The sequence below is a fragment of the Echinops telfairi genome, unplaced genomic scaffold (genome assembly GCF_000313985.2).
Source record: "Echinops telfairi isolate 266 unplaced genomic scaffold, ASM31398v2 ScPeMD7_1;HRSCAF=3_0, whole genome shotgun sequence".
Taxonomy (NCBI): domain Eukaryota; kingdom Metazoa; phylum Chordata; class Mammalia; order Afrosoricida; family Tenrecidae; genus Echinops; species Echinops telfairi.
This window is the reverse complement of record NW_022103896.1, coordinates 40,627,484-40,639,312: the sequence shown is the minus strand read 5'-3', so window position 1 is coordinate 40,639,312 and position 11,829 is coordinate 40,627,484. Positions and strand designations below refer to the sequence as shown.

General features: G+C 49.4%; 1 protein-coding gene across 1 annotated transcript in view; it reads right to left on the bottom strand.

Moving 5' to 3' along the window:
- NIPAL2 (NIPA like domain containing 2) overlaps positions 1 to 3,400 on the bottom strand; it is a 102,742-nt gene extending 99,342 nt beyond the window's left edge. Inside the window, exons 1-2 of the mRNA XM_004697701.2 lie at positions 3,244 to 3,400; positions 2,936 to 3,111 (exon numbers count right to left, since the gene is read on the bottom strand). Of these exons, the coding sequence (XP_004697758.1) occupies positions 2,936 to 3,111; positions 3,244 to 3,400 (333 nt within the window). The remainder of the gene's footprint in view (positions 1 to 2,935; positions 3,112 to 3,243) is intronic.
- Between the last annotated feature and the right edge of the window lie 8,429 nt (positions 3,401 to 11,829).

The window sequence follows — 11,829 nt, the reverse complement described above, 5'->3', positions numbered from 1 at the left end:
ACACACGGAATCCAGGAACAGGAATGGGAATGAAGCCAGGCATAACATAAGAGCTCAGAACACACCGAATCCAGGCACAGGAATGGGAATAGCGGTACCAGAAGGGTAGGGAGAAGGTGGGGGAGATAGGAGGAGGAAGGGGGAACCAGTCACAATGATCAACACATAACCACACACACACCTCTCCAGGGGGAAGAACAACAGAAACCATAGGGGAAGGCAGACAGCGGTCAGTGTGTTATGAAAATAATAATAATTTAGAATCTATCTAGGGGTCACAAGGTGGGGAGGAGGGACAAAAGAGGACCTGATACCAAGGGCTCAATAGAAAGTAAATATATGTACAAATATGCCTGATACAATTGATGTGTGGATTGTAATAGAGGTTGAAAGAGCACCCAATAAAATGACCTTTTAATAATAATAATAATAATAATAATAAGACAGTATTGATTCAAGGACGCCGCTGCTGCACACTCAATTATAGGAGGCTGTCCAGCAGAGTTGTTTCCCTACGAGGAAGGGTAATTTATCAGATTTGATGGTTATCGCTTTGGAAGGCACAGCGAACTGCGTTCTCAGCAAACAGACACTGTGTAGGTATTGCAACTGTGATCACACGGATGGACGTGAGGCCACCCGCCCGAGGACACCCTGACGTCCCAGGCCACAGGCTGATTCTGAGCGGCAGGGTAATGAGTTTATACCTCACACTGTGTTTTTCTGGGGCCGCCTCGTTTCCAGTCATTCATCTTCCGTTCGTGTCAAAAGAGGAAAGGAAAGAAACATTGTCATTGCTGTCAGCTGTGTGTTGGAGTAGCTTCCGAGTCATTGCATCCCTGCGTACAACAGAACTAGACAGGGCCCTGTCATGCGCCAGCCTCGTTAACATTCTTCGTTTGAGCCCAAGGTTGCAGCTGCGGTGACAAGTCATCTCCTGAGCGCCTTCTTTTTCACTCCCTCTGCTTCAGCAAGCCTTCTCCAGGGCCCGGTCCCTCCTGACGACAGCATTCTGGATGTCCTTCCAACACAGAGGTGTTTGCTCTTGGGCAGTCCAGGGGACTTTCAACAGTCTTCCCCAGCAGCGTCATTCAAACGCATCGATTCTTCGGTCTTCCTTGTTCAGTGTCCAACAAAAAGACAGCAGGACAAACTGACAGACAAGTGGTAGAAAGGAAAACCGCACTCCACTGGCCAGCACCAGAGGCACTGTTTATTTCCGTTTGCTTAAAACAAAATACAATGACTGGAAACGTTCAATGCCATCCACCTATATAACATGGTCAACGGTCGTTTAAGATAGGATAAGGTCGTTCTGGAGAAAGTTGACAATTTGTGCCTCAATGTGGCAATCGTTTGGATAGCTGGCAAGTCATCTAATTAGCATATGCAGGTCACACCCTGGCCAACCTGTGCAAACCCACACTGTCAGCGCAAGTTAAATCTTGTTAGCCTCACATGATGTCGCGTGCAATCTGCAATCCGGGTATTAGTCAGTTAAGACAACCAAGAATTCCAGGAAATGTTTAGGAGTTCCCCAGGAGCACAATGCTCTCTCCTGTTTCGGACATGCCACAGCAGGTCACAACGACCAACCCTCTCGTTTCTTCACCCACAGAGGAAAATCTTTTAGCTTTTCTTAAGAATGATTCCTAACATCAGCAGAATTTACAGCCTGGAAGAACTTCCCGTCAGAAATGATTCTCTAATGTTGAATGTTCGGCTGTGTGCCAGCTTCAACAGCAGTAACAAATTGAATCACTAACCCCCGCCCCCAATCCAAAAGTGATCCTTATCTTTCAGCTCCCTGTGGGTGGAGGAAGCAAGAGGGGAGGAGGTTACATCCCATGATTAAGGCTCTCTCGGTTCCTACCGCACTCCACCACACCCCATATCCCTATCTTTGGTGAGAAAACCGACTGCAAGCTAACCTCCTATCGCTGTGGAAAGCTAATCATGCAACCCTTTGGTGTAAATCATCTTTGGCGTTCCTGTTTTCAAAACAACATTCCCACGTTTTCTAAACCAACGCTTCCGACCTTTCCCAAGCGTAGGAGCAATCCAGGGTTTTGAGGATTGGTTGAAAGATTCCGATCTCGACCAATGGTAACGATTCTTCTGGGATTCTATTGCGCGGGGCGGGGTGGGGGGCGGAGAAAAAGCCCCAGCAGTTGGTTCCGAGAACAAGAACACACTTGTAACGCACGTAGGAAAACAGGAGGACGCCTGGGCGTCACCACATCGCGCCAACTCGCCCCCGCGAGAAAGAATATCAATGTTGCTGCAAGAAGGGCCCCGAAGTCGATCGATCGGGAAACCAAGCCACACATAAACCGAGGGCCGGCCGCTCCAGCCCCTTTGATCCCGTTCAGCGTCTCCTTCCTGCGCGAACTGGCCTTGCTCAGGCGGCCCGCGGTGTCCCCAGGGGCCCGCGAGAGAGGCGGGGCGACCCCAGCCCGGGCAGGCGGCGCTCGCTCGGGCGCGGGGAAGGAGCGCACCGGCGCCGAGCATCGCGCCGCGCCGCGCCGCTCCTCGGGTGCCCCGCGTGCCTTCCGTGCTTAGGAAAACGAGATGTCCCCTTAAAACGAAACGGACAAAACGGTCTCGGGGGTGGCTCTGAATGGCGAGGTCGCCCTCACGCCCCCGGGAATCCTTCCGGGAGAAGAGGGCGGCTGCAGCTCCGAGAGAGGCGGGACCGCGGGCAGCCAGAATGCCAGGAAGGGCACGGGGGTCAGGCCCTCGGGCTGCGCGACGCCAGGCTGGGGTACCCCCGCTCGCTCTCCAACGCGGGGTAGTGCAGTCAGGGTGTGAGCAACATCCACTTCAGCGTCGCACTGGGCCACCCGTTCCTAGGGTGGGCAGCAAGGCCGCCGCGGAGCCCAGGGCGCCCGGGCACCGCCCTGCTGCCCAGCTTGGCGGGGCGGCCGGCCCTTACCTGGTTCCTGCGGTACCACTCGCCCGACAGGGAGCCGTTGCCGGAGCCCTCCGCCCCGTAGGTGAAGTTCCGGGACAGCTCGTCCAGTGCGACCCAGGCGGGGGCCCCCGGGGCCCCGAGCGCACTGGCCCCCCATAAGTATCGCTCCCGGGGCCTGGGGCCGCCACCTAACCCGGCTGCACCGCGAGGCCCCGCGGAGGGAGGACACGCGTCCTGCCGAGGCCGCTCCCTGGCCCGCGCCTAAGTCACTTCCTGCTCGGTGTCCCCGCGGGGAGGGCGCGCCCAGGCCACCTGGCTCCCGCCCCCACCGGCGACAGGTGCAGTGGGGAGCCGCAAATCTGCGGCCTCGCGGGGCGGCGGGACCCGCAGCGCATCCTCCGCCCTTCGGGCCCTGGTGCCCAGCACGCTCTCCCGACAGACCAACACGAGGAAATGGCTGCACGGCCTGCACCCGGGTGCCCGCATACATCCGCGAGGAATTGGATGGTCTGCAAAGGCCTCTCACTGAAGTCGGAGGCGGGGGTGGGGGTGGGGAGTGGGTGCAGCAGGAGAGAGACTCATTTGGACACCTCAAAAAACGCTTCTGTAGAGGAGACCCCCACTTTAGCTGAGGTCCGTTTTTCATTTAGCGGGGACTGGGAGAAGGCCCTGGGAATGTAGTGGATGTCATGTTGCGCTAACTGCAAGGTCAGCGTGCCAAACTACCAGCGGGCTCCATCCATGTCAGAAAGACCTGGGAAGAGTCACACACACCCTTGGAATCCCCAAACGCCCTATCTGCAGGGTGGCTTTCGGTCGGAATTGGCTCCCAGGCAGTTGTCTCCCCACCCTGACGATGGGAGTGGAGGTTAGGGGACAGGGACCTGTGGAATACCATTGTTCCGTGGTCACTCCAATTTAATAGACTTCTTACAAGGGTGGTCAGTGAAGCTCGTTGGAAGTTTAGGGGGAGGAAGGAGGGATATGTACATCACCAAGTTGATTTCACTTCCGTTAGTGGGTAAACAAGGGAGGGGCAGCCTGCCCTTGGGGAAAACAGAACTCCCTGTATAGACACCCCACTGGGAGAATCCGCCTACGAATGCTGCTAACCATGCATTTTTAACTGCACTTCCCTTGCTTTCTGCCCCTGCTGTCCCCTGGACTTTAGAGTCCGTCCTTCTGAGGTGTACAGCATTCTGCACAGGCCACTTCAGAAGGATCTGACTTGGACACTCTTTGAAAGGAACCAGACTTTATCTAACACATACCTGCTGCAGATTCGAGGAGCTTAAATCCCGCTTGGTTGGGAAGGTTAAACAGCCCAGGGTGAGCAGAAGCAGAAGCCTGCTGCTATCCCAACGTCCTGGTCTTGGAAACCCTTGGACTTTGGTTCAGATTTCCTGCCTTCATGGTTGTCCATAATTGACAACCTAAAACTACAACTTACTGCCACCGAGTCATGGCAACCCTGTAGGACAGGGTAGAACTGCCACCGAGTCATGGCAACCCTGTAGGACAGGGTAGAACTGCCCCTGTACATTTCCGAGACAATAACTTTACAGGAGTAGAAAGCCTCCTTTTTCTCCCAGGAGTGGCTGGTGGTTTTGAATTGCTGGTTTTGTGGTCAGCCGCCCGACTTGTAGCTATTACAATCATGCAAACTTATTTGCTATTTTGCTTTTCAAACCATGATTTTGTTCCACAGACATTTTGTTTTAGTGAATGAATGTTACCCACCCCCCACCCCCCAGCCCAATGTGCTCTTTTTGGTCTAACCCGCTTTGTTTTCCGAAGCAGTGTTCAGTAACTTAACTTTAATTGGTATAAGCGAACATTCCATGTATTTTAGTCTAATAAGTATATGTATGCTTTCCTTTCCTCACTGTGATTTTAAATTCAGTACCATTGGCTAAATTAATGATACTTCATTAGAAATACCAAGTATCCCTTGCCACTCAGCCCCGCTACTGCCATCGAGTCAATTCCAACTCATAGCAACCCTATAGGACAGGATAGAGCTGTTCTCTGAGACTGTTACTGCTTACAGAAATAGAAAGCTTCACCTCACTCCCTTGGAATGGCTGGTAGATTCAAACTGCTGACCTTATGGTTAACGGGTCAACAAGTAGCCAACCCCAGGGCTCCTAGTGGCCCCTGTGGGTTACCTATATTATTTCTCACGGAGTAATAATAGTACTTCTAGAGCAGACCAGGGATATACACATGGATGGATTTTGAGCTTGCACTTAAACCGGAAGACCTAATTTAAGAACAATTTGTTCATATGATTTGGCCATGCTTCATACTTGCCCTGTTGATGTGATCATTGATGACATGGGTGTTATAGCAACATGTGGTGAGAAAAGCAAGTGGTGCCTGTCAGAAAGAATAGCACCTTTAGTCTTAAGAGCTTATCTTAAAACAAGCAGCCATTTAAGTGAGGGGTCAGTTAAATCCATGCAAAAGAAATACCACCCCCCCATGCGATCCAAGGATTGTAAATAATAAAATCAAAGACTGGATGAGGGAATTGTATTAGAATTTATTTCTAAGCACCTGATTTTCAGAAGGCTATGGGTGACAGTAAAAGTTCAAAATCCATTTGCAGAGTTTTCAGGTAGACTACATGTCCACTGAACTCCCTTGGATTATCAACCAGATATGTGAATAGTTTTGTCTTCAAAGTACATTGGAAAATGGGTTACTGCAGATTAGCTATCAATTGAACATCTTATCATTTGTTCTCCCTCTTGATCCATTATCAATTTGTTCTAGCATGCATTATTATCTTTTGGATTGAGGTTTATCTGTATTTCATTTTAGGAGCCCTGGCAGTGTAGTGGTGACGCATTGGGCTGTGATCCTCATAGTCGGCAGTTTGAAACCACCAGCAGCAACTCAGGAGAGAATTTGGGCTTTCTACTCCTGTAAACAGTTACCATCTCAGAAACCCACATGGAGTGGGGGTGGGGTGACTATGAGCCAACATTGATTCCATGGCAGTAAGTTTGGTTTGTTTTGGAGTTTGGGGTGTTTTATTTTAATATCACTGATGTGTTTTTTTAATTGTTTGTGGTATGATCTTTATATGAAATCCAGGAGAGGTAGATCTTTAGAAACAGAAACTACAATAATAGATCCTTTATCTATGAGGGCTCCTACAGGAGAGGTTGAAGGGCAATGGGAAACTAATTCAAATACACATGCCAGCTAGTTACTATACGAATTTAGGATGGGAGGTAACTGTTTCTATGCATTTAATGAACTCTACCCAGATGCCCTGGCTTTACTTGTATCCTGTTCTTATCATGCCCCTACAAAGAATCTCTAAAGCATTTTTCATCTTGAGAATTCTGAGTCTACAATGTGGCCTGAAGCCCTGAGATGTGGAATTCCTTTGTTTACCCTATACTGACATGCTTAGATGATGGATTTTGGTTTCCATGGCCTTGTAAGAGAAAGACTGTCAAGAAAAGGAAGTCATTGTGTAGTGGCAGGGAGAGAGAAAGCTGTCACGGCTTCCAGGAGGAGATGTGCAAATGAGAGAAGAAAGAGAAAATTCCTTGTTGTTGCAGAAAAAAAAGAAGACAGGCCCCCTCAGAAGTATCGTTTCTTGCATGAACAGCAAAAATATTCAGTGCACAGTTACTATGGTAGCAAACTAGTCCCAGCTTTAAGAGGTTCTTCTTCTTTCCCCAAATAAGTATCTGGGGAAAGACGTGTCTATTTTTAATGCTTTGTAACATACCTCATTAATAGGTTGGTGACCTTATTAGTGCTTCTTTCAGTTGGACTGTTTTGGGCTGCAAGTAACAGGATATCTAAATAAAAGTTATTTCAGCCATCAACATGTTATCTCCAGAAACAATGTAGTTCTATGGCATTGCCACTTCCATCTTTCTGATATTGGCCTTGCCCCTTTTCACGGTGGAAAAATGACGGAAACTGCCAGGCAGTTTGCAAATGTGGCCATCGTTAGCCAAAAGATGGGCATTTGGTATGTATCTTTTTATGAGAGAAGAACACCCTTTTCAGAAGTCCCCCCAAAGAACCTCTCCTTAAACTCCGATTAGCCAGGCCTGAGCCATATGCCCAGGTCACAGCGGAAAAGGAGGCTGGGAAAGTAATTCTTGACTACTTACAGCCTTCACAGGGGGAGCGAGCTCTAGCTGGCAAGGAAGAAGGGGGATAATAATAATAATAAAAACAAAACCCAATTCCCTGCCATCCAGTTGGTCTGACTCATATGTGCCATATAGGATAGGGTAGAACTTCCCCTGTGGGTTTCTAAGCCTGTCAATTTTTAGGGGACTAGAAAGCCTCATTTTTCTCCCCCGGAGCGACTGGTGGTTGCCAGCTGCGGACCTTGCCATTAACAGTCTAATGGGTCACCACCCTCCACTCCACTGGGGCTCCTTAAGAAAGAGGGTGGGGGGCAGGTAACCCACACCAAACCAAGTGTCCATGAAATCTATTTCTGCTGATCGTGCCCCATGTGCTGCCCAGTGGGTCTGTGCACCATGGGGTTTGGGGAGTTGTGACCTATAGAAGCAGATAGTCGGGGGACCTCTGGGTGGGTTTGAACTACCAGCTTTTCTGATCATAGTGCAGTGCTTAATGCTTTGTGCCACCTAGGGACTCCACAGGGTGGGTACGGAGGCAGGCAAGAGTTGTTGACTAAGAACCTGCAGAGCTTGACCCATCCTTCCTCCGAGTATTCTGTCAGCCAGATAGTACGTGGTCCTACATTCTCTTAACAGGAAGAAGAATCAATCGCTGATGTCGTTCCCTGTTTAAAGTGCATGGAATCCTCCCCCTTGGCAGAATGAAGTGTGCCCTTTTGAAGTCTGGCATTTAAGGTCCCTTATGATCTGGCTTCTGTACTCTGATACACTCAACTTCTTCTCATTTAATTTTATTTTTCATTGTGTTTTGTTTTGTTCCGTTATTATTAGTATTTTATTATTTTTTGACACTGGTTTTACATTGGTCCAAAGCCTCTGATTTTGGAGGGAGACGGTCTGTTTGGTGCAGACCCGGCTGACCTGTGGCCTGTGACATGCTGTTCTCCAGATGCGGGGAGGCCGCGCTACCTTTGTGCTGCTGTTCCAGCCTGTGGGGGCGGCTGAAGCACAGGCTTCATGCCAGTGTGCCGGCCCACACAGTTCACAGGAGGCAGCAGGCCCGCAGGGGAGGAGGGAATAATTTCCATGCCGGTGGGGTAGGCAGAGCTGTGGAACTGTCCTGTCCTTTTCGAAGCTCCCCCGCCTCCTGGGGGATTCCTTCTTGTTCACTTTGCAGGACGCCAAGTGCCTTTGATCAAATGGTCTACCTCCTGTTCTCAGGACAGAAACCATGCAGGTCTGTCTTGCCCATTAACTCAAAGGATTTTATTCTGGGGCCAGGTCATTTGAAGCCCTGTCCATCAAGAGCAGGGTTCTACTTTGCCTCCCGTGCTTGGGATAACCTACTTGCCACCATCCACTGAAGAGTTTCTCCAAATTCCTCTGTAACCTGATTTTGTCAATGCTGCTCACTGCCATTGGGTCCCTCCCAAGCATGGTGACCCCGCCAAAGGGCAGAGAGAAACTGTTCTGTAGGATTTCTGAGGCTCCTGAAAAAGCAGGCAGCTTTATCTTTCTCCCTGAGAGCAGTTGATGGCTTTGAATAGCTGACCTCACTAGCCCAACACTTAACCCGACACTACTAAGTTACCATCAGCCAACACTCAAAAAACCAAACTAAACCAAACCCACTGCCACTGAGTCAATTCTGACTCTTAGTGATCCTATAGAGCAGAGTCGAACTGCCCGTTGGGGTTTCCAAGGCTGTAAATCTTTAGTAGAGCAGAAAGCCTCATCTTTCTCCCTTGGGACAGCTGGTGGCTTTGAACCACTGAAGTAGTATTCAGCAACTCAACTCTCAAAAGCCCACTATGCCACCAGAGCTCCTTCAGTCAAGACTAATTGTGTGAGACTAGGCAATTCTTTAATGCTGACTGTCTAAGGAGCTAAGGCGGTTCTTAAAGGGAAACATTAACTCAGAGGTCTGCCATCATACCCAGAAGCCCACTCCGGATTTTAAAGAGGAGGGCAAAACTAGGAATCTTCCAGAAGAGCATGTGGACGATCTCTGGAAGAGGCCGTTCGCACAGCTGCTAGAGTGGAGGTGCCGATGCGGACGGCCTGCTGTGCTCCAACCCTGGCGCTGCTGTGTGACCTTCATCGAGCTGCTTCATTTCTCTGTACCCTGCAGCCATCATCTGTAAAAGGAGGATAATGACAGTTCCAATCTCATGGGACTCTTGCAAACATTTAACAAGAGAAAACATAAAAAGCATTGGGAACAGTACACACAGTACCTGAAACAGGAATTTCACCATAAATGCTGGCCATTACGATTTGTGGCCTCAGGGTGGAAAAGATCCCTTAAACAAACACAGCAAGCACAAACCAGTGTGTGTGTGTGTGGGGGGGGGGGCAGTGACCACAGAGAAGTGGGCAGATGCAAGTCTATTAAAATCAAGGACTTTCACAAGAACAGCAGTGGGCATTGTCAAGTCTCAGAGGGGAACATTGATTTGCCACACATGTGACTGGCAAAGGAGTCATGTCCAGAATTTATCAATAACTCCTACAGGTTATGGTAACGTACAAAAGAGACCCCACATCTCAAATATAATCTAAGGAGAGCTTTTATTAAGCATTAATCGGGAAAAGACCAGATAGAGACAAAGCTACATCATGCAGATGAGGGAGAGCATTAGTATGAGGTCGTTTGTCATGGCGTCCACATTTTTATAGAGAATCGGAGGTGAAATGGGGAGTCGGGGAACAAAGGAAACTGTCACAGAAGGTTGATGGATGGCAGGTCAACACAGAACAACTTCAGGGTGGGGAAGGGGGGATTACGAATGTGAAGTGGCCATGGGACCACGATGACACATATGCTTTAAGCTTGGCAGACATTTACAAGATTGATCCAGGGCCTTCCCACCAAGAACGTCAGGGCATGTGGCTATCACAAGATATCGCATCTGGGGTCTTAAAGACTTGACGATAAACAAGCGGCCATCTAGCTGAGAAGCAACTAGGCCCACATGGAAGAAGCACACCAGCCTGTGTGATCATGAGGTGTGGATGGGAATAGGTATCAGACATCAGGCATCAGAAGACCCCAAACAATCATATAAATGCGAATGATGGGGTGAGAGGAGACCCAAAACCCATCTGTAGACAACTGGACATCCCCTCACAGAAGGGTTACAAGGAAGGGATGAGCCAGCCAGGGTGCAGTATAGCAACGATGAAACATACAGCATTTCTCTATTCTTTAATGCTTCCTCTCCCCTACTATCATGACTCTAGTTCTACCTTACAAATCTGGCTAGACCAGAGCATGTACACTAGTACAGATAAGAGCTCTCACACACAGAATCCAGGACAGAGAGTATCAATACCATGAGGGTAGGAGGAAGTTGGGTGGGGGAAAGGGGGACTGATCACAATGATTGACATATAACCATCACCACCCCAGGGTGACGAACAACAGAAACATGGGTGAAGGGAGACAGTGGACGGATGGTGTAAGATATGAAAATAATAATAATTTATAATTTATCAAGGGCTCATGAGGGCGGGAGGGTGGAGGAGGGAGGGGGACAATGAGGAGCTGATACCAAGGGCTCAAGTAGAAAGAAAATGATTTGAAAAGGATGATGGCAACATATGTACAAATGTGCTTGACGCATGGATGTATGGATTGTGATAAGAACTGTAAGAGCAACCCATAGGGCCGTGTAGAACTGCCTCTGTGCACTTCCAAAGCTGTAATTCGTTATGGGAGTAGAAAGCCCCACCTTTCTCCCAAGGAGTGGCAGCTGGTTTCAAACTGTTGACTTTGCCATTAGCAGTCCAGTTCATAACCTCTGTGCTCCTGTGGGGCCTATAGTTCTCGTTAAGAATGCTAATTATTACGTACAAACACCGGCGTGTAGGAGCTGGTTGGGAGGGAACCAGGAGTATCCCTCTTTGCTCCTCATTCTGAAGCGGTGGGAGATTTCCAAGGAAGAAAGCATTAGGATCAAACTGTTGCTGTGTTAGGACCAACGTTTGGTGAGGGGGGTAGGTCCCCTCAGAGTGGAATCTGGGTCAAGAGGCTGAGCACAGTCCTGGTGTGACCCTCAGGACCTGCGACAGAATCAGGCAGGATCCAAGCAGCTTGGAATGTAAACCATCAGGGCTTAGTGAGGGATCACAGGGAGGTGGGTGAGGCCAAGGGAGGAGAAAGCAGAGAAGCCAAGAAGGCTGTCTGGGCTCAGCCCTGGAGAAGTAAGAACAGAGCCAACTCTGAAGGACATTAATCAATAAATAGTGCTCACCCCTGTTGGGGCCCCTTAGCTTTTCTTGATCTCTTTCCTTATCCCTGCCCTTTGTCTGCACCCTGTCTTACCTGCTTTACGGGTTTATGAGCATAGGACTTGCCATGGCTGTGCCCCACTCAGGTCTCCTTTGTAGACTCACTCACTCACTCTCACTCACTGCCATGAGTCGCTTCTGACTCACAGCTATCCTATAGGACAGAGCAGAACTGCTCCTGGGCCCCCATGGGTTTCCCAGCTGTAAAGCCTCCATCTGTAGGCCACTGGGCATCCCCTTACAGAAGGGTGGAGGGGAGGAGGGGGTCTTTAAGACCTCAGTCTTATGAGCCAGTCAGGGTGCAGCATAGCAATGATGAAACATACAACTTTCCTCTAGTTCTTTAATGCTTTCCTGCCCCCCGCCCTACCCCACTATCATGATCCCAATTCTACCTTACAAATGTGGCTAGACCAGAGCATGTACACTGGTACAGATAGGAACTGGAAACACAGGGAATCCAGGGTGGATGATCCCTTCAGGACCAGTGGTGAG